At 35.2% G+C, this 23,837-nt stretch overlaps 1 protein-coding gene across 1 annotated transcript in view; it reads right to left on the bottom strand.

Annotated features, from left to right (window-relative positions):
• MMP16 (matrix metallopeptidase 16) overlaps positions 1 to 23,837 on the bottom strand; it is a 299,991-nt gene that overhangs the window by 126,738 nt on the left and 149,416 nt on the right. Inside the window, exon 4 of the mRNA XM_004441129.3 lies at positions 4,448 to 4,752. Within this exon, the coding sequence (XP_004441186.1) occupies positions 4,448 to 4,752 (305 nt within the window). The remainder of the gene's footprint in view (positions 1 to 4,447; positions 4,753 to 23,837) is intronic.

Here is a 23,837-nt window from a genome sequence, read left to right as displayed (position 1 = left end):
AAGAAGATATACAGATGGCCAACAGACACATGAAAAGATGTTCAAAATCACTATCAGGGAAATGCAAATCAAAACTACAATGAGATATCACCTCATGCCCATCAGAATGGCTATAATTAACAAGACATGAAACAAGAAATGTTGGAGAGGATGTAGAGAGAAGGGAACTCTCATACACTGCTGGTGGGAGTGCAAACTGGTGCAGCCACTATGGAAAATAGTATGGAGATTCCTCAAAAAATTAAGGATAGATCTACCATATGGTCCAGCTATTCCACTGTTGGGTATTTATCCAAAGAACTTGAAAACACCAATGCGTAAAAACACATGCACCTCTGTGTTCATTGCAGCGTTATGCACAATAGCCAAGACTTGGAAGCAACCTAAGTGCCCATCAAGGGACGAATGGATAAAGAAGCTGTGGTATATATACACAATGGAATACTACTCAGCCATAAGAAATGAGGAAATCCAGCCATTTGTGACAACATGGATGGACACTGAGGGTATTACGTAAAGTTTAATAAGTCAGAGGGAGAAGGTCAAATACCATATGATCTCCCTCATTAAGTAGTAGATAATAACAACAACAAACAAGCACATAGAGACAGAGATTGGATTGGTGGTTACCAGAGGGGAAGGGGGGAGGGAGGAGGGTGAAAGGGATAATTAGGCACATGTGTGCGGTGATGGACTGTAATTAGTATTTGGGTGGTGAACATGAGAACATGATGTAATTCATGCAGAAATAGAAGTATAATGATGTACACCTGAAATTTATACACTGTTATAAACCAATGTTACCACAATAAACAAAAAATTTAAAAAGAATAAATAAATAAAAGAATGAATCTTTGTGATAAGTTTTTGCTTATCACTGTGTTTACACTGATAGTGCCATTTATACTGTAGCCCAGGAAACAATACGACGATGACACTCAAAAGGAATCTTAACATTTGCTAAATTTTCCAACTCATGTTCAGGCAATGTATACTTTCCAAACACCACATCACGGTAACATTTTGTGTTTAGCATTACTATGCACATGTTTTGCTTATCCAATCTATGAAAAAAAAAATCTCTTAAAAGAGGCATTATTTTTATGAGGGGTGTGTGTGTGTGTGTGGTGTGTATTTATTTATTTTAATACAACTATTGTGCAATTTACTGGATGGGCTGTAGGTTGAGTTTTCGAAAAGCATCACGACTATAAGGAAGATGATAGGAAAGTGGATAACAACGAATTAAGGGTTACTGGCAGCCTAAGACACTGTTTATCTCTTCTGAGGTAGACAGAATTCAAATTGCTTTCATTAGCTGAGCAATACGCTGTGGAAAATGAGCTAGATACTTATCAACAGGCTCTTTCATTTGCATTTTTGCTAAATTATCAAGCTGCTCTGTTTTCTAGGTGCTTAAGAGCTGTGAATAGGAGAGAAAGAAAATTTTTCAGGTAAGCAAGCCAGCAGGTATTCAAAGACCAGATTAAAGAAAAGAAAAAGTTTCTCAATGAAGATGTCAGAACTGTGGCTTGTGTATTTGTGATACAAAAAGACAATCTTACAGAGAGTTAGGACCTAGGATGTACAAGTGCATTAATTCTCCCCACGCTTACCAGTACCACAAGCAAAGCTAGAGGCAGTTCTTTTGATAAATGATCAATACTTCAGCCTGACACAACCCTAGCCTCCCTGCTGTTGCTAGTTAGAAGTCTGAATTTCAATTAAGCAGGAAGTCTTTATGGTATTACATCTTGAACAGTCAGTCAACGTCTCCCTAATCCCCTGAAATTCTGAAACACCATGATTTTGCAGAGTCATTTCCTTTAAACTTACTCAAAAGGAAAAATATTCTTATTTGACTGGTAAAGGCATATTTTCCTCCAAAAGAAACACTAAATATTAAATCATTGTTTTGTGTAGGTTTTTTGTTTTTTTTTTTTTTTTTTTTTTTTTTTTTGTGAGGAGGACCAGCCCTGAGCTAACATCCAATGCCAATCCTCCTCTTTTTTGCTGAGGAAGACTGGCCCTGGGCTAACATCCGTGCCCATCTTCCTCTACTTTATATGGGATGCCGCCACAGCATGGCTTGACAAGCGGTGTGTTGGTGCGCGCCAGGATCCGAACTGGCGAACCCCGGGGCCGCCGCAGCGGAGCGTGCGCACTTAACCACTTGCGCCACCGGGCCGGCCCCTGTGTAGGTTTTTAATAATATGCCTATGTGCAAAAAATACTGTACTTCCATAGCATAAATTAAGAGATAATCAAATACATTAGTATATAATCAGAGACAAAAGTCTACTGACTTGATTGTACACCTTTAACTCATATGTTCTATTTCAGAATTCTTTTCCACATATACATTCCTTGGAAAACTTCTTAAGTCATACAAAACACATAAGCATTCGTAACACCGATCAACTCAAATCAGGGTAAACATTCTCATTTCCTATGTCATCAAATGCCATAGATTTTTTCTTAAAACTTTTTGTTCATCTTCGAAAAGAATTAGTTGGCACTTAAAAAACCAGCTAACAGAGGATACATCTTTGTGCAGCTTTCTTGAGGATTTCAATATTTTGAGAGAAAATCTAGGCCATTTGATAGGCACTATTTCTTTCATATAGGATTTTAAAACAATTTTAAATTTATGAGGCCACAAAGCCAAATTAACACAACTTCAAAGCTACCGATTTAAAGTAGCCTTAACCATTAGATCCATTATTGAATAAACTAAGAATTTTAGAAGAAAGTCTTTTCCCTGGAAGCAAATGCAGTTTTGCCTGCATCAGCAAAATCACACCATTATGAGTGCTCCTCTTCTCAATCACTTAGAATGCAAACAGTTCTTCCATTACTTAAGATAACTATAACAATCGCCTTGAAGAAGTCTGAACTACTTCCTTCGGATGGCTGTGTGATTTTGATAAAACTAAAATAAACACATTTTATTTTAAATGATTTATGTATCAAACCAGCACCAGCCAACATCATATTCCAGATATCTTAGTATTAGATGCTCAGGTAGAGAGTGGGTTGAACACACCTGTAGAGAAAGCACTTACACTAAGGATGCTCTCAGCCCCGCAACACGAGACACAGAGGAACAATGAACACACGGCATGTTGGTGGCCTTTTCAGCTAATGAGTGAGCCAGGAACCGAATGCAGGTCTATCTGACTCCACAGTCTCTGCCTTTCATTCCACTATAGGAAAATCTCCTAATATATTTGTCTTTAGTCTCCAAATCAGGTCTTAAAGTTGAAATAATTTAATATTACAGCCAATATACCTATTAATAATAACTCAAAAGGTCACTTTGTTTAACATTAGATATTTTATTTTCTTTTGGAAAACATGGATAGTTAGTTATTTTCTTTCTTTGAAAGCTGATGTTATTTTAAGTGTTAACTCTACCTAATTCATTCTATCCATGTGTTTGAACCCTGCGTGTTCTAAAAGGGAAGACTATTGCACTAATCCAGCTGACTAAACCTTCTAATGAACTAACAAAACTTAATTTGATGGCTGGGCTTAATTCATCAAGCAGGAATTAAGAGTTTTATTAGCTGATTAGTTGTCATTAAAACGATGCACACTTGTATTTTCAACAACATTCTACTATGGTGAGAAAGAAAAATATTTAAGTCTTGATTACAAGAACTGGGGAGATGGCTGCTTAGGAATCTTATAACTCTAGGATCCTATAACACTGTGAATGTTTTTTAAACATAAAATTGAAGTATGGATTGTTGTCTAGGAAGAAACACATGCTTCGTATACCAAGTAACTACTCATTGAATTTTTTATTTTTAAATTATTTTTGCATATCAGAATAATTATAAGGATTACAAAACTGATAGATGTGTTGGAATAGATTTTAAAGAAAGTGTTTTTGGATAAAAATAAAGAAAGTAGAATACAAAAGTAATAAATTATGTAGTTGTATCAGATTGGGAGGCCAAGGAAATGGACAAGAGATGAAAGAGAAAGGGCAAAATTTTACAGACTAGAAAAGTGATAACAGAAAAGAAAGTAACACAGAAAAGATATGGTAGAAGCCATACCACAAATCAGGGTTAAATTTCAAGCGGAAACACTGGAATAAAGTGTAGAAGAAATAGTACAATTTGCTTAATGCATGTCCCATACTTAAATATTAGGGAATCTTTTAAGTGACATTTTATAGCAAACAAAATTCCCTTTAGAGTATTTGTAGAATATGGTGTAAAGTTCTAATCTTTAATCAAAAGACCACATGAAAAATTATTTTCCAACAACTCATACAAATTCTTGTCCTAAAATGTTATAAGAAGCCTCATATATTGTTTTGTAATTTTAAAAACAAGTTTAGAATTGATATCATAAGTCTGTAAATTAGTAAATCACTTGGGCATTCCAAAAAGAAAAAGAGAACTATTTACAACGAAGACAACTATGCACTTACCATCATGATTAGGATTTCCTAGTGTCCATGGCTCATCTGAGTCAAAATGAGTGTCTCCCCCAATTCCTGGTCCAGGGAAATAGGCATGGGCCAGAAACCCTCCCTCTCCATCAAAGGGGGAACTGTCTCCATGAAAACCAGATGCAAAAATGATGGTTATATCCACATCACGTTTGCCATTTTCTAATTCACTGTAGGGAACTTCTTCAAATGTCAGAGGAGTTACATTCTGCCACACATCAAAGGCACGGCGAATAGCTTTACGGGTTTCAGGGTCTCCTACTTTTGGAGTTACGTTCTTTATGCTGAAATTTAGAAAAAAGAATAATCAGTATGGCTTTTTTATACATAATCATACTTACTACAGATTGACTTATTACAGATTTTGATCGATTCAGTTGAGTAAAATGTTGGAAAAGCAGTCATATTAAATAGGAAATTAATTCCTGTGTGTCTATAGCTAGATTCCACTATGCTGGGGTCATTTAATTCTCAGCAGTATACTATTCATTTACTGAAGCTATAATTGAGATCTTCTCTGCAGAATAGTCAGCAGTGGGGTAATTAGATCAATCTGTCACTTTGCCTCCTGAACAACAACAAAGAAAGGCAGCTTTGCCAAATGATCAAATAGGCGCAGAGTTTCGGGCTGAAATAAAACATTCAATTTCTTTCTGATTATAAGTACTTTAGAGTTGCAACATTGAGTGCACACACGTTACTTCTAAATAACGTCTTTATGCTCGTCTTTACGAACACCACTTCAGTAGTCACAAAGCTATCTCTTAGTTTTTAAAGAAAAGGTCAATTAATTACAGTTGCCGATGTTCTATTGTTTTCTCATTATATACTTAATTCTTTCTAGTTAAAATAAACAATGTGAGTGAACAGCTTTTTAATACAAAGATTTAACAATTATATTTGAATTTAAAGAATTAACTTGGACATTATTCATTTGATTAGTTTGTCTTGAGGGTAATAATAAAAGGATAAAAATTATAAATATTATTCTCAATTTATTTAGCGCTAATCAGATACGTCTCCTTTCTCAGTTCTTCTTCTACTTTTTCTAAATAGAACATGAGGGAAACATATATACATATTTTATATTGTAGGTATAAGTTCACAGCATCTTTGCCAAAAGCAATGAGTCAATTTCATAGGCATCATAAATAAGTTTCATATCTCTTCAAACAATAATCTACATCTATGAATCCATGAATTTACACTAAGGAAACATCTTAACACATAAAAGAGCTTATAATATTCAGGTGAATATTTATTGCAATGCAATAATAAAGAATTAGAAGCTAAGTGACTTAATGATAGAGTAATAAACTATGGTGTTTCTATTGCATGTCATAATATAAATAGGACTCAAAATTTTTTTGCCATTTGAAGATTATTTAGCAGCATGGAAAAACATTTAAGATACACCTTCCAGTGAAAAAATAATATGCAGATTACATTTTTAACCCAATTGTAACTATGTCAAGATAATTACAAATGTTAGGCAGGAATCATGCTGAAATAATAATAATGGCATTAAATGAGCATTTACTATGAGCAAGGCAAGCATTTCACAATATTTTATTTAACCCCCTGAGTAACCCAATAAGATGGGTATTTATACCTATTTTATAAAGAAAGAAGTTGAGATTCAGAGGAATTTAGAGAAAAGTTAGAGTGACAGAGTTGGTTTTTGAACCCAAACATTCTGACTGAATAATCCATTATCTTAAATTCTAAGCTAGACCACACATCTAAAACAAGGTTTTCACTATTTTCTAATACATATTCTGGAACATATTTACATCGACTATTAGATGGTAAATGTCATTTACTATACACAAAGAAAACGAGGAAGCAAACCAAGTGGAAAGGGAGTAGGGGTGAGGAGTGCTCCAGGAAAAACAAACAGCAAGCTTGTTTGGCCAATGTCGGGAGTTGGGCTTTTGCTCCAGGAGAGAGGGGAAGAACGGGAGCATCACGGACAGAGAAGTGGTGTCTACACATGCTTTAAACAAACGACTGAGCCATTATGTGGGAAACATACTGAAGCGGAGCAAGAGGCGAAGAGGGAGACCCAGTGGGAACTCGGACAGAGATTCAGGTGAGAGAGGACGATGCTGTGGACCAGCGGAGACACAGGCACACCTCGCTTTATGGCGCCTCATGGATACTGTATTTTTTACAAATTAAAGTTTCATGACAAACCTGCTGGTGACCAAGTCTATCGATGCCATTTTTCCAACAGCATTTGCTTGCTTCATGTCTCTGTGTCACATTTTGGTAATTCTCACCATATTCCAAACTTTTTCCTTATTATTATATTTGCTGTGGTGATCTGTGATCAGTGATCTTGGATGTTACTACTGTAATTGTTTTGGGGCACCAGAAACTGTGCCCATATAGAGGGTGAACTTAATCGATAAATGTTGTCTGTTTTCTGACTGATCCACGGACCAGCCACCGCCCATCGCTCTCTCTCTCGTTGGGCCTCTCTATTCCCTGAGACACAATATTATTGAAGTTAGGCCAGTTAATAACCCTACAATGGCCTCTAAGTGTTCAAGTGGAAGGGAGAGTTGCACGTCTCTCACTTTAAATCAAAAGTTACGAATGATTAAGCTTAGTGAGGAAGGTATGTCGAAAGTTGAGATAGGCTGCAAGCTAGGCCTCTTATGCCAAATAACTAGTCAAGTGGTGAATGCAAAGGAAAAGTTCTTAAAAGGAAATTAAAAGTGCTACTCCAGTGAACACACAAATGATAAGAAAGCAAAAAAGTCTTATTGCTGATATGGAGAAAGTTTTAGTGGTCTGGATAGAAGATCAAACCAGCCACAACATTCCCTTAAGCCAAAGCCTAATCCAGAGCAAGGCCTTAACTATCTTCAATTCTGTGAAGGCTGAGAGAGGCGAGGAAACTGCAGAAGAAAAGTCTGAAGCCAGCAGAGGTTGGTTCATGAGGTTTAAGGTAAGAAGCCGTCTCCATAACATAAAAGTGCAGGTGAAGCAGCGAGTGCTGATGTAGAAGCTGCAGCAAGGTCTCCAGAAGATCTAGCCGAGATCATTAATGAAGGTGGCTACATAAACAACAGATTTTCAGTGTAGACAAAGCCCTCTATTGGAAGAAGATGCCATCTAGGACTTCCATAGCTAGAGAGGAGAAGTCAATGCCTGGCTTCAAAGCTTCCAAGGACAGGCTGACTCTCTCGTTAGGGGCTAATGCAGCTGGTGACTTTAAGTTGAAGCCAGTGCTCATTTACCATTCTGAAAATCCTGGGGTCCCTTAAGAATTAAGCTAAATCTACTCTGCCTGTGCTCTATATATGGAAAAACAAAGCCTTCGGTGACAGCACATCTGTTTACAACATGGTTTACTGAATATTTTAAGCCCCTTGTTGAGATCTACTGCTCAGAAAAAATATTACTATCAAAATATTACTGCTCATTGACAATGCACCTGGTCACCCAACAGTTCTGATGGAGATGTACAATGAGATTAATGTTGTTTTCATGCCTGCTAACACAACATCCATTCTGCAGCCCATAGATCAAGGAGTAATATCAATTTTCAAGTCTTATTATTTAAGAAATACATGTCACAAGGCTATAGCTGCCATAGATAGTGATTCCTCTGATGGATCCGGGCCAAGTCAATTGAAAACCTTCTGCAAAGGATTCACCATCCTAGACGCCATTAAGAACGTTCATGATTCATGGGAAGAGGTCAAAATACCAACATTAACAGGAGTTTGGAAGAAGTTGATTCCAACCCTCATGCATGACTTTGAGGGACTCAAGGCTTCGGTAGAGGAAGTAACTACAGATGTGGTGGAAATAGCAAGAAAATTAGAATTAGAAATGGAGCCTGAAGATGTGACTGAATTGCCACAATCTCATGATAAAACTTGAATGGATGAGGAGTTGCTTCTTATGGATGAGCAAAGAAAGTTATTTCTTGAGATGGAATCTACTGCTGGTGAAGATGCGGTGAAGATTGTTGAAATGACAACAAAGGATCTAGAATATGACATAAACTTAGTTGATAAAGCGGCAGCAGGTTTTGAGAGGACTGACTCTAATTCTGAAAGAAGTTATACTGTGGGTAAACGCTATCAGACAGCATCGCATACTACAGAGAAGTCATTCATGAAAAGAGCAATCAAGGTGGCAAATTTCATTTGTCGTCTTATCTTAAGAAATTGCCATAGCCACCCCAGCCTTCAGGAACCACCACCCTGACCAGTCAACAGCCATCAACATTGAGGCAAGACCCTCCACCAGCAAAAAGATTATGACTTGTTGAAGGCTCAGATGATGGTTAGTATCTTTTAGCAACAAAGTATTTTTCAAATTAAGGTATGTATATTGTTTTTTAGACATAATGCTATTGCACACTTAATAGACTACAGTATAGTGTAAACATAACTTTTATATGCACTGGGAAACCAAAAAATTCGTGTGACTCGCTTTATTACCACATTCGCTTTGTGGTGGTCTAGAACCAAATCCACAAGGTCTCTGAGGTATGCCTGTAATTGAGAAATGGTCAGATTTTGGATATATTTTGAGAGTACACCTGTCATGATGTACTGATGGCTGGACATGGGCTGTGAGAGAAAAGGAAGTTTCAAGGAAGTCACCATATTTTTGAACTGAAACAAAGGATGGATCGAGTAAAAGAATTCTTGCCTACTGAGGGGGAAAGTTACACAGTGTTTTGTTGTTGTTTTTCATTTGTTTTAACTTTGTGTCCCATTTAGCGTGATGCTCTGAACTCTACGTTGAGAAAGGATAAACTTCTATATTGAGGCATCACCGACATTTGTCTAACTTGCTGGTCTCTAAATTTCCTGTTTGATGGCTGAAGAAGCATTCAGATTCATGTTGTAACTTTGAATTTTTTCTACATTAAGTTTCCTAGTAGACTTTTATTTTCTTCCCCCTGTACATGATCTCAGAAGCCTCTCAGTAGAGGGCAAGTATTTCTATGACACATTATTGAAAAAATGTACTACATAGTGTGTACTCTTCTAGGTGCTAGAGATAAAGCTGTGAATAAGACTCTGCTTTAGTAGAACTTATATATTTTAGTGAAAAAAGATAAACAATAAAAATGAACAAGAAAAAGACAATTAGAGATGGTGATAAGTGAGGGGTGGGGGGAGTGAGGTGAGTGGGTGATAAATGGGATTTCAATGACAAAAGGAACTAGGCATGCCTAGCTCTGAGTTCCAGCCAGAGGGAACAGTGAGCAGCCCAAACAAATCTGGCCAGTTCAAACGGGACTACCTAGTGAACTGGTGCAAAACGAATGCTGTGAGATGAAAGAGAGTTGGCAGGGGGTGGGCTATATTCTGTGAATGGAAACCACTTGCGAGTTTCAAGCAGAGAAGTATCCTGGTATTATTCCAAAGATCACTGTTTCTGATGAACAATGAATAAAGGGACAAGAACGGAAGCAATAAAACATGTCAGAAGTTCAAGCAAGAGAAGAGAGAGACACGCACTAGAGTGGCAGTCATGGAGATGTGAAGAATTAGACAGTTTCAGTATATTGTTAATGGGAATTGGTGTCAGATTCAACGTGTGATGGAGAAATTATTTTGTTTTCAAATAAAAGATAATCTTACAACAGAGAAAACAGATGCAATCATATTAGTATGATATGTATATAAGTACATAGTGGTTCTGAGAAAAATGAGGCAATATAAGAATAATGGGGAGTACCATTTGTATTTGAAACACATCACTGTGTTTCTCAAAGTTATGCACTGATTAGCTTCCAAGTATGTTTAACTACAATATTTGTGATGTCATTAATTAATACAAGACACATGAGTGTGCTTCTAAGCTAGGGCTAGAGTTCTGAACTAGGTGCAAGGAAAAACCAATTTAGAAACTTTTATGCCAATGAGAGATGTATTTTGCACTTACTAATAACAGAAATAATAAAGGGCACAGACAGATCATGTGATATTAAGAGTAAAATAAGACTGTTATTCTCAATATTCTAATCCATGATGCACAAAATTATTAATATATATATATATTTGCAAAATAAAAAGACAATGCTATAAAATGAATAAAATGAAGGTTATGTTTGAAAAACTTATTAGAGCTAATTTAATTTTAAAATGTTTTTTTATTGACTTTTCTTTTTGTAAATAGAGTAGTAATAGTAAACACACTTTTCATTTTAATAAGACAATTGATTTCACTTTTGAAGTCTCTATCATTTTGAGTTTTTTCATGATGCCATTTCACGGATTCTTTTAAACCTCCATTTTAATAAGTTTCGGAACTTTTACCTAAAAAAATTAACAGATATTATCTTTAATGACCATGCCTTACACAATCCTACATAATAAAATTGATGACGTGGAAATTTTTAGACCTCTTTGTTCACCAGAACAATTGATACTGCAGGAAAGGTATGTCAACTAACTTATAAGGTAACTCTGTCAAGTCAGGATTCTCTAGTTTTATCTTCATTGAACCCATACCGATTCATTTAGTAACATTCCACACACTAACAGTGATTTCCCCTTCAACTTTTTCATGAGTGATAAATCTTTTTCAAAGTTAAAGTATTATTTTATCTGTAATATGAAAGTAAGAATAAACCAGAATATTTTAGTATCTAGTATTGTGTATTAAAAGTTAAAAGAAGCTTGTATTTGGCTTTATAATTCTCAATAGAAACATATACATTTCTCAAAGATAAGTGAGATGGTAAGTTTATTAGACTATTTCTAGGGTAATTTCAAAAAGTGAGAATTTGATGTTTAGAGAAACTAAATTTTAAGGGGAAGAGATCTTTACCAACAAAACTCTACTGAAGGATGTGTGTGTTTTCTTAATTGATGGCACTATAAGAATTATTTTGCTTTATTAGTTCTGTAAATGTAAAAGTATCACACGTTTGTTTTGAATAGAAGTTATGGGAAACGTGAAACAAGGCCATTGAAATAGGTTTTATCCCTTTCAAATCAGGTAAATTCTATTAAGTTACTTGAGAAACATGTATTACCCGAGGCCTAATATTATTATGTAAAGTCAGGATTCTCTGCTTACAACAGCATTGGATCCAGACCAATTTATTTAATAACAATTCTACATATTAATAATGATTATTTCCATTAAAATTTTGATAGAGGGATAAATCTTTTTCAAAGTCAGGGTACTGTTTTATCCCTAATTTTGAAAGTAAGAAAAAAACTGAATACTTTGGCTTCTAGTTAAGATATAAAAGTCATGTAATATACTTACATCAAAATTATTTTGGTATGGACAAAGCTAAATACCCGTTAGTCAATTCATTAGACAAAAATTAGTTGCTCAGAAAAGCATGCTAACATTTTATGAAACATGATTAGCAACTAAATGGAATTTATTGTAACTGGGAAAGTAGACAATTGCTAAGAATATAATAGAGTAAAAATAATAAACTACATAGTTAAAATATTAGCAGATCCATACCCAGAATGTATTATAATATTCTATCAGGATAGAACTAAATAGACTAATTTATTTTTATTCATGTTATGTTTCTTTAGTTGATGTGGCTTCACTTTTTTTTTCTTAAGCACAAGAAAAGGTCACAGAATAGAGATTAAATATGGATCCCCTCTAGGAAAGCTTGCATAAATATTTGGCTATTTCCCAAGATGCTAGCTTTCCAGGTAAGGCAGACTCAGGTACATATTAGTTTGGGTCTTATTTAAATAGTGCTAGTTTCTCAGCCTGTTACATACCCTCTGGACACACAAGTTGAAGCGTCTTTCAAGTCAACAGGATCTTTGAGTTCAGTGAGCTCATTGGGTTTAGAGAGAATAATGAGAAACGTTTCTGAGGAGAAACTGATTATTCCTTAGCAACATCTAGGTTTCTTTTCTCTGCATATATTACTAAAGTAAAATAATAAATGCTCGTGTGTGTCCTAGGTCACAGAAGAACTCATTTAAAATCAAGGTTAGCTGAAGGATGAATTTACTGGGAAAACTTATACTAATTAACATAACTATCTAAATAGTATTATCATATTACTTAATATATCATAAATACTCACTAATATAATACAACTTAAAAAATAGATGCATCTGGCAGTTCAAGTACCTATCCCATTGGTCATTTATTACATAAAATACTATTTTAGAGTTTAGATTTTATAGAGAAAAGGAATTTAGGCTAAGTATTTTATAAAATATTCACTAAACTTGGGAAAGAAAGATCTATTAAAAATGATGTTACTCATTAAGTTCCTATTATTGTTTTGAATAAAGTTACCCAAAGCCTACTAAGAATTCAGTAATTTATTCAACAACTATTTATTGAGAGCCTAATACACAACAGGCACTGTACTACGGTCTGGGGACATAAAATGGATATGGTCTCTGATGTAATGAAGTTCCTATATGGTCCTGAAGTGACACACGATATACTATTCTGCAATTATTCACTTACATACCCATCTCCCATACTAGACTACATTCTCCACGAAAGCAGGGGCCTTGCCTAACTCATCTATTGTCAGTGCTGCCACATGATGCTGTTCAATAACCATTTATGGAATAAACAACATCTAATTACCCAAGAAGAAAAATTTGCCAAAAGAAAATTGATCATAAAGATTCAAGGAGGAGATGAATAGCCACCAGTACTTGTATTATAATTATTACCAGCATATAAACTATACATCAACCAAAGTTATATATACTCCTAAGAATATTTGCATGATTATTCTGGTACAACCACAGAAATTCCCATTTCTAGGCATCAGGCAATTAGGTCTCTAGGGTGGAAGGCCTAGGAGCCGAGACATTCCCTTTACATAGACTGATCAATCCCACATTTTACAGATAGGAAGATATCTTAAAGTTATGCAATCTAACTTTCCAACTATTTCACAAATGGTCTCTAATTTTCCTGACAAGTAATAAATTTCTTGGGTTATATGCCTCCAATGATGAAGACGACACATAGGATAGATGACTTAATTTCCCAACTACTCAAAATGTTAGATTTTTCTGAAAGCCTTTAAGTATTTGGGAATTACTGGAAATTTCTCCCTTAAATATTCTTTTCATCTTGTTGAGAAACCTTGGCTCTAATGCTGAGGTCTTCTTCATGCAGACTGCTTTCAAGATATCCTAGCATTTTGATTTCTTTTTTAGAGGTGTACATTAACATGCCAAGAAACAGCTAAAAATGCAGTGGCCTGAAGAGAAAAGTGTCCATCAGGTGAGGCTTGGCCAACAAAGCAAAGAGAAAAATTAGCATCACCACTGCTGTACACAATGTGCTTTCTATCAGTCTAATCTCGTCATTTTAGCTTTTTTTGAGCCACATTATACTGTTGGTTCATCAGGAATTTGTCATCAAATAAAACCTAGAGTCGCCCACCCCCACTCCGACTCCCGCCTCCACTCTGTAATGGCACGTCAGCTATCCTTTTCAAGAATAATTATTTTTTGAGTTTAAATGTCATATTTTATATTTATTTCTCTAAATATAGTAAGAAAAGTAGTAGCAAATGCTTATACAGTACTTACTATCCACAAGGCAATTTCTTAACACCTTACCTATATTAAATTTAACATGTAATATCCTTAGCTCTTTTCTCAACTTTCTATAATCCTGTTAGAATGCTCTCAACAATTTCTGTGATTTGTCTGGCAAATTAAAAGGAGTTAAGATGATAGCTGGTATTTATTAAGCACTAAGTATGTTTAAGGCACTGTGCTAAGTTTTTTTTTTTTTCCATTATCTAACTTAATTTCCTCCTGAGCTTCATGAGGTCAGTATCATCACAATACTCGCTTTGCACACAGGGAAAACGAGACTTAGACAATTAAGGAACTTGATCCCGGCTTTCTAGGCAGCAAGTATCAGAGCCAGGATTCAAACCCAGATCTTCCTTATTCCAAAATAGGACTCTTAACCACACGATGTGCTTATCAATTACCTGGAAGTTTACAGGGACAGACACCTAATTATTTGAATATTCAAAACTGGCTGAGGCAACGGTCACTACAGGGACACAGCATAAATGGAATTATGATCAGTTCTGAACATAATGGCTCTTAACAGTTTCTCTCTTTCTTTTTGAAATGAACGGTGTAGTCAGTAGCTCAGGAAGCAGAGGTACTAAACAGGGGACACTGTCAAGAGACTGGAAATCAGGCTAGAAAAAGGATACTACCTGAAACGAAAAAAATAAATATCAGTATACAGAGTTGTGTCAATTTTATAGTTCTAAAGTTGATTATACACTTTAATCCAATTAGTATTTATTGACTTTTTATATGGTATGTAAAAAGAATCTAATTTCATTGCTTTCATATGAATAACCAATTATCACAGAAGAACTTAACAAGCAAAACAGGCCACACTTTCTCCACCGATCTTTAAGGCCTACTCTGGCATAAATCATCTTATTATATGCCTGCATCTGTTTCTGTGATCTCTCGTCTGCACTACTGAACTATTTGTCTATCTCTGTGCTAACAGCACATACTACCTTAATTAGTATTGATTTAAAGTAAGTCTTCATATCTAGCAGGTGGGAACATTTTCATGAATCTTGGGCCTTCACTATTCCTCAGAGATTTCTGAGTCAGTTTGTTAAATTATACAAAAAATCCTATCACGATTTTTATTGGAATTGCATTGAATTTGTGGAAAATTTGAACCTTCATTATACTGAGTCTTTGTAGTAAGAGCAAAATATATCTCTGCATTTATTTTTGGTCTTCTTTTATGCCTTTCAATAAAGGCTCCCAATTATCTTGATGAAGGGCTTACACATATATGCAGTTTTATTCTTTTCTCTTACATTTTTGAGTCTATTTTAAATGGCACTTTTGTAAAGATTGTACTCTTTACTCTGTGCGTGTGTGGGTGTATACTTTGTATGTTGATTTTGTATTAAAAAGCTGACCACAGACATCCAGTTTATGCTCCGACACATAAAGAGCTCGGAAGTTGTCACTCCCAACCTTGTAACAAGAAAAAGAGCTGAGCAAACCAAAAATGAACCATTCTTCTCAGCCCCAGCAGAGAACTGCTGGCACAGGGCAAACTTCCACCCAAAATTGGAGGGAGACATGAACACAAAGTGTCACAGCTTACTAGGAGCAAAAGCCTCTGACCCGGGAAGCTGGTAGGGACGCTTCAACAGGAGTGTGGACTACCTTGAGAATGAAAAGTCTTCGAGGCCCAGCCTAACAGGGAGGACTCCACACATTCATGAGTTTACCTCCAGGTGCCCCACCAGCCTCTCACAGTCAAGATGTGAGAAAAACCCCTTCTGCTGCCAGTACAGGGATGGGAAACCAACAATTCTGAAATATGCCCAGAGCATTCTGTTCTCCATAAGAAAGACTTGCCTTCAAAGAAAGCTATTTTATCAGAGCCTTATCTGATCCAGGTAAAAGGCAGTTAGACAATTCAGCCCTCTAGCCTTCCTGACCCATATAATGGAAGAAAAAATAAAGGCTAAGATACTGTTCTGAGGGTAACAGCTTAGGAAGTCGAGCGCACTTAAAAAACTGAGATTTAATCATAGGATTAGAGACTGCTTCCTTTCTGCAATAGCTTATACCACACCAACAGGACACAGTTTAATAACAGTCAATTACAAACAAGAGAGCTGCGAGACACAAAATCTACTTAAGAAGGAGTTTCTAGGGAGAGTCAGAGAGAACAGGGGAGACAAAAACTAGGACTAGAGGACTAGGAGTAGGACATTAGAGGAAATTGAAGCCTTTCACATCTTTAGTACAGGAAACATTAAACAGCCAAACTTCTAACCAGGCGAACATAAAAGATTACACTAAAGGCTTCTTACCTCAGTTCCTGTTACCTGTTACATCATGTCTGGCTTTCAATGAAAAATTAAAGGCACGTTAAAAGGCAAGAGACAACACAGTCTGAAGAGACAAAGTAAGCATCAGAACCAGACTGAGATATGGCAGAGATTTTGGATTTTGAAATTTTCAGACTAGGAATTTAAATTAACTATGATCAATACCCTAAGGTGTTAATGGAAAAAGTGGACAACATGAAGAAAATACACGGGTAATACAGGCACAGAGATGAAAACTCCAGGAAAGAATCAAAAGGAAATGCTAGAAATCAAAAATATTGTAACATAAATGAAGAATGTCTCTGACGGGCTTATCAACAGACTAAACTGGGTCAAGGGAAGCATCAGTGAGCTTGAAGGTAGGCTAATAGAAACTTTCCAAATTGAAAAGCAAAGAGAAGAAAGGATGAGAAACAGAACAGAGTATCCAAGAACTGTGGGTCATTTACAAAGATGTAACATAACATAATGGGAATACCAGAAGGAGAAGAGAGATAAGAACAAAAGAAATATTTAAAATAATAACGGCTAGGAATGTTCTAAAATTAATGACAGACATCAAACCACAGATCCAGCAATATCAGAGAACAAGAAATAAGATAAATATGAAAAAACCTACATCTAGGCATATCATATTCAAACTACAGAAAACCAAAGACAAAGAGAAAAGCTTGAAAGAACGTGGAGGAAAAAAATACCTTATCTACAGAGGAACAAAGATACCAATTCAATAAGACTTCTCCTCAAAAACCACACAAGCAGGAAGAAAAGAATTTGCAACTGTGAAGTGCTGAATGTTAAGTAAATTTATTGTGGTAATCATTTCATAATATATACATATATCAAATCATTATGTCACACTAATACAATTTATATGTCAATTATATCTCAATAAAACTAGGGGGGAAGAGAATGGAGTGAAATATTTAAAGCGTTCAAAGAACAAAACCACCAGCCTAGAATCCTATATCCAGTGAAAATATCATTCAAAGGTGAAGGAGAAAAAAGACTTTCTTACACAAAGAAAAATAGAGAATTTGTTGCCAGTAGAGCTGCCTTGAACGAAATTTTAAAAGAAGTTCTTTAGAGAGAAGGAAATTGCTATAGGTCAGAAATTCAGATCTACTTAAAGAAAGGAAGAGCATTAGGGAAGAAATAAAAGCACAATAAAATTGTATATTATTTTAGTAGATCTAACAAGGAATTGTTTGTATAAAATAATAATAGGAATAATACATTGGGTTATTATAACTTACTGATAAGCAAAAAAAAATGACAGCAATGTTACAGGCAAGAGGGAGAAATTTGGGATGCTCTAGTATAAGGTACTTGCAATACCTGTGAAGTAGTATGGTGTTATTCAAAAGTAGACTTAGATTAGTTGTAAATGTATATTGCAAACTCTAGGGCACCACTAATACAATTTTAAAAAGAGTATAATTGATATGCTAATAGAAAATGGAAATATATACAATGCTCAATTAAAACCAGAAAAGGTAGGAAAAGAGAGAAGACAGAGAAAAAAAAAAACAAAACAAAAAAACAAAGAACAGCAACAAGCAGCAAAGAGTTACAAATACGGTAGATATCAATTCAACTCTATCAATAATTACTTTAAATGTGAATAGTCTAAATAAGCCAATGAAAAGACAGAGACCACTAGAGTGGATAAAAAAAAACAAACAAACAAACAAGACCCAACTATAAGTTGTCTATAAGAAACCCACATAAACTATAAAGACACCGAGAGAGTAAAAGTCAAGGAATGAAGATAGATATACTAGGCTACACTAAACAAAAGAAAACTACAATAGCTATATTCATTTCAGACAAAGGCTTCTTCAGAGCAAGGAAAAATATCAAGGATAAAGAAGGGCATTACATAATGATAAAGATGTCATTTTTCCAAGAAGACATAACAAACCTTAATGTGTATGTGCCTAACAACAGAGCAACAACATACACGAAGCAAAAACTGAGAGAATTGTAAGAACAAATAGACAAATATACTGTTACATAGTTGGAGACTTCAACACCACTCTATCAGTAGAGAGATCCTGCAGACAGAAAATAGGTAAGGATATCGTTGAACCGAACAGCACTATTAATCAACTTGATCTATTTAATACTTATACAATACTTCAGCCAAAAACAGCAGAATACTCATTATTCTCAAGCTCACATGGAACATTCACTAAGGATAGCTGGGAAAATCTCAAAGTACTTGGAGCTACAACAACACGCTTATAAATAACACATGGGTCAGAGAAACAAATCTCAAAGGAAATTTAATATTATTTGAACAAAATTAAAATGAAAATACAACTTATCAAAATTTGTAGGATGCAGCAAAAGCAGTGCTTAAGGTATAATTTATAGTATTAAATGCATATTAGGGGAAAAAGGAAGATAAAAATTAATCTAAGCTTCCACCATAGGAAATTAGAAAAAGAAGAGTAAACAGAAGAAAAAATTGGAACAGAAATCAATGAAATGGAAAACAATACAGAAAATAAAAAAATTAAAAGCAATTTCTCTGAAAAGAGCAATATAATTGATAAACTTCTAGCCAGACTAACCAAGAAAAAAGGAGAGAAGACACAAATTACTATTATCAGTTATGAAAGAGGGCACATCACTACTGATCCCATGGACATTAAAAGGACAATAAAAGAATACTATGAACAAGTCTGTGCCCATAAATGTGATAACTTACATGATGTCATGGGCTAAATTGTGCCCCTTCCGCTGATTCATATATTGAAGCCCTAACCCCCCATGTAACTGTATTTAGAGATAGGGCTTTCAAGGATGCGATTAAGGCTAAATAAAGTCATAAGGATGGGGCTATAAATTTGGTAGGACTGATGTCTTATAAGAAGGAAAAAAGACAGCAGAAATCTCTCTTTCTCTCCACACATGCACAGAGGAAAGGTCAGATGAACAGAGAGTGAGAAGGTGGCCATCTACAAGCCAGGAAGAGAGGCCTCACCAGAAACTAACCCTGACAGCACCCTGATCTCAGACTTACAGCTCCAGAACTGTGAGAAACTAAATTTCTGTTGTTTAAGCCACCCAGGCTGTGGTATTTTCTTATGGCAGCCTGAGCAGACTAACACAGATTTAAGGGACCAACTCCCTTAAAAGACATAATCTATAAAATCTTACACAAGAAAAGAACCAGGCCCAGAGAGTTGCACTGGTGAAGTCTACTAAACATTTCTGGAAGAATTTATATCAATTATCTACAGTCTCTTCCAGAAAATAGAAGTAGGGGGAACACTTGCTAACCCATTCTATGAGGCTAGCATCACCCTACTATGAAAACCAGAAAAAGATATTACAAGAAAGGAAAACTACATATCAATATCACTGATGAACACAGATACAAAAATTCTCAACAAAAAAATAGCAAATCAAACTCAACAATGTATAAAAACAATTATTCACCATAAGAAACTGGGATTTATTCCAGGCATGAAAGGCTGGTTCAACATTTGAAAATCAATTAATGTAATCCATCACATTAAAAGGCTAAAGAAGAAAAATCATATAATCATACCAATATATGCAGAAAAAGCATTTAATAAAATCCAATACCCATTCAGAATAAAAACTTTCAGCAAACTGGGAATAGAGGGAACTTCCTCAATTTCATAGACATCTAGAAAACAGCCTACAGCTTCCATCATACTTAATGGTGAGAACTAGAAGCTTTTCCCCTAAAGATTGGCCAAAAGGCAATGATGTCTGCTCTCAGCACTCCTTTTCAATTTGTACTGAAAGCCCTAGCTAATGCAATAAGACAAGAAAAGGAAATAAAAGATACACAGATTGGAAAGGAAAAATACAACCTTTTTTCAGGCGACATGATTCTCTATGTAAAAAAAAGTCAGAAGACTGACACTACCTGATATCAAGACTTACTATAAAACTATAGTAATAAGACAGTGTGGGGCCAGCCCCAGTAGCCTAGTGGTTAAGTTCGGCAGACTCCACTTCAGCAGACTGGGTTGAGTTCCCAGGCTCGGACCTACACCACTCATCAGTGGCCATGCTTTGGCAGTGGCTCACATACAAAATAGAAGAGAACTGGCCACAGATGTTAGCTCAGGGTGAATCTTCCTCAGCAAAAAAAAAAAGAAAAAAAAAGATAGTATGATACTGGTTTATAAATAGACACACAGATCAATGAAACAGAATAAAGAGCCCAGAAACTGACCCATACATATAGTCAACTGATCTTCGACAAAAGATCAAAAGCAATGGAGAAAGGATGGTCTTCTCAACAAATGGTGCTGGAACAACTGAACATCCACATGCAAAACAATGAATCTAGACACTGACTTTACACCTTTCACAAAAACTAACTTGAAATGGATCATAGACCTAAATGTAAATGCAAAACTCTTATACTTTTAGACTATAACGTAGGAGAAAATCTAAGTGACCTTGGGTTTGGCAATGAATTTTTTGATACAACATCAAAAGAGCAACAAAGAAAATAATTGATAAGTTGGATTTTATTAAAATTAAAACTTCTGCTCTGCAAAAGACACTGTAAAGAGAATGAAAAGACAAGCCACAGACTGGAAGAACATACTTAAAAACATACCTGATAAAAGACTTGTATCCAAAATATACAAAGAACTCAAAATAGCAACTCAATTAAAAGTTGGTTGAAAGATCTAAACAGATATCTCACTAAAGAAGACATACAGATGGGAAATAAGCATATGAAAATATGCTCAGCATCATATGTCATTAGGGAATTTCAAATTAGAACAACAATGAGATACCACTGCACCTCTATTAGAATGGTTACAATTCAGAACACGGACCCCACCTAATGCTGGTGAGGCTGTGGAGCAACAGGAACTTGCATTCACTGCTGGTGGTAACGCAAAACGGTACAGCCACTTTGAAGATAGTTTGGCAGTTTCTCACAAAGCTAACCACAGTCTTACCAAATGATCAGCAATTATACTCAGGTATTTATACAAATGACTTGAAAATTTATGTCCACACAAAAACCTGCACATGAATGTTTATATCAGCCTTATTCATAATTGCCAAAAACTGGAAGCAACCAAGAAGTCTTCAATAAGGAAATGGGTAAAAAAAACTGTGGCACATCTATACAATAGAATATTATTTAGTAATAAAAAGAACTGAACTATCAAGTCATGAAAAGACCTGGAGGGATCTTAAATGCATATTGCTAAGTGAAAGAGGGCAGTCTGAAATGGCTACATACTGTACAATTCCAACTATATGACATTCTAGAAAAGCAAAACTATAAAGATATTGAAACAACCAGTAGTTTCCAGAGGTTTTAGGGAAGGAGAAGAGGGACGGATATCTGTAACACAGGATATTTAGGGCAGCGAAACTATTCTGAATGATATTGTAATGCTACATAACATTACACATTTATCAAAACCCATAAAACTATAACACAAAGAGTGAACCCTAGTGTAAACTATGGACTTTAGCCAGTAATAAAATAGCAACACTGGCTTAGCAATTGTAACAAATATACCACACTAATGCAAGATCTTAATAACAGGAGAAACTATGTGTGAGTGTATATGTAGGGGGTGGTATACGGGAACTACTTGTATTATCTGCTCAACTTTTCTGTAACCCTAAAACTTCTCTAAAAAAAATAAAATCTATCAATTTTTGTAAAAAGCTGGCTATATACTTTTATTCTTTCTAAAAAATTATCTGGTTTATTCTGGGTTTTCTATATAGAAAGTAATAGAAACTGTGACTAATGATAGTTTTATCTCTGTACAAATCTTTATATCTTTTATTTCCTTACAACTATAAGTAGTTCTGCAATGTTGTTGAATAGAAGGAGAGGTAGCAGGTATTTTTTGTTGTTGTTGATCCTTAATAATTTTTCCAACACTTCACATTTATTATACTTGAAATATATAATGAAGAAGTAGTTTTGATTTTTATAGATGACATTTTTCTGATTAAGGAAGTATCCTTCGTTGCTTTGATTCCTAGATATCATAAAAATGGTGTAAAATGTCCTTGGACACATTTCTGTGTCTATTAAGGTGATCACATGGATTTTCTCCTTTATACTCTACACCACTTTCAAGACAGAAGTTCAGTATCTCTACACTTGACTCACACGCTCACATACTGCCTAAGTTTCCTGATTTCCCTTAACTCTTGGGTTTTATAGATTCTTTCCTTTTGTTTCATCACTAGATATATTTTAATCTCTTTGATTTAATATATTACTATCTCTTATCCAGATTTTACTTCAATCAGGAGAGTGGCGTAGGGCATTTACTTTGCCATCTGCCAGAAAAGGAATTTATCTGCATTATTCTTCATCAAAGTTGATAGATACTTTTCAAGGTCTACCCAATTTTTCTGCTCACTAAGCACTATCTGATAACTAATTCACTTATAAAAAGAGGCTTATTGAACAAGAGACATGGGTATTCCAGTTATTGGGAAAATATAAACTATATTCCATATTAATTTATTGATGTCACACTTTCTTAGCTGTGTTTTGGAAGTGTGGATTGTATGGATGGTGGAACAAGTTTGTGAAATAAAAAACCTTGTGAACAAATTTAAATTATTGTGAACACCAACTTCACGGGCTTGGCCTAAAACTGCTTCCTCTTTGATTTCTCTTATCTACAGAAATAATTGAAATAAGTGTCATAAATCAATAATCTAGGAACACGCTATCTGGGAGGATTAGCACAAGAATACAAAAACACATTGAAAAATGTTCCCAAAGTAACCAAAACAAGTTCAAACGGCACATTCCAGATATAGAGCTAAAAAGTCAATACACTGAGTTTGTAATTTTATCTTTAAGCATACATGAAGGGTTATTTATACAAAGAATAAGAATAATAAATTTCTTTCTTCTATTCATGTAATTCGACAGAGATGGTTCCTGACAACCTACCCCCTCCCTGAGAGTACCCTTCCTCTTCCCTGCCCTTTGGTCTAACAAGTTCTTTTTCCTACTGTAGGTCTTGGCTGAAAGGTCATTTCTTTAGGGAGACTTTCCCTGGTTTTCTAGAGTAGATTGGATGACCCTCGTCTATATTTCTCTTGCATCTTGTCCCTTCACTTTCATAACAGGAATCACATTTATATGATTGTTCAACTTCTCTGAATGACTATAAATTCCATGAGGATAGATGAGGCCCCATGTTTTATTTATTGCCATATCACCAGTGCCTAGCACTCTTCTCTGTTCAAACAGGGACTCAATAAACAGTCGTTCAATGAATTAATGAATAAATATGAACGTCTCCATTAGCAGCAATTGTCACTCCAGGTTGGAAGACACTTGCATCCCTTAGGCATCCTTCACTGAAGACAAAACAAGAAAGGATGATTCGTTTGCATTGTCGCCCAAAAGACAGAAAGTGAAATGGTTGGATTGATACTAAAAGTTAATTAGTATATTCAAAGACATTTTGTTTAAATGACAATTATATATATACTTTATCTGATTATTAT

Source organism: Ceratotherium simum, chromosome 31 (assembly GCF_057802395.1).
Source record: "Ceratotherium simum simum isolate JZ-2026a chromosome 31, ASM5780239v1, whole genome shotgun sequence".
In the NCBI taxonomy this organism is placed as follows: Eukaryota; Metazoa; Chordata; class Mammalia; order Perissodactyla; family Rhinocerotidae; genus Ceratotherium; species Ceratotherium simum.
This window is presented reverse-complemented; position numbering and strand designations above follow the sequence as displayed.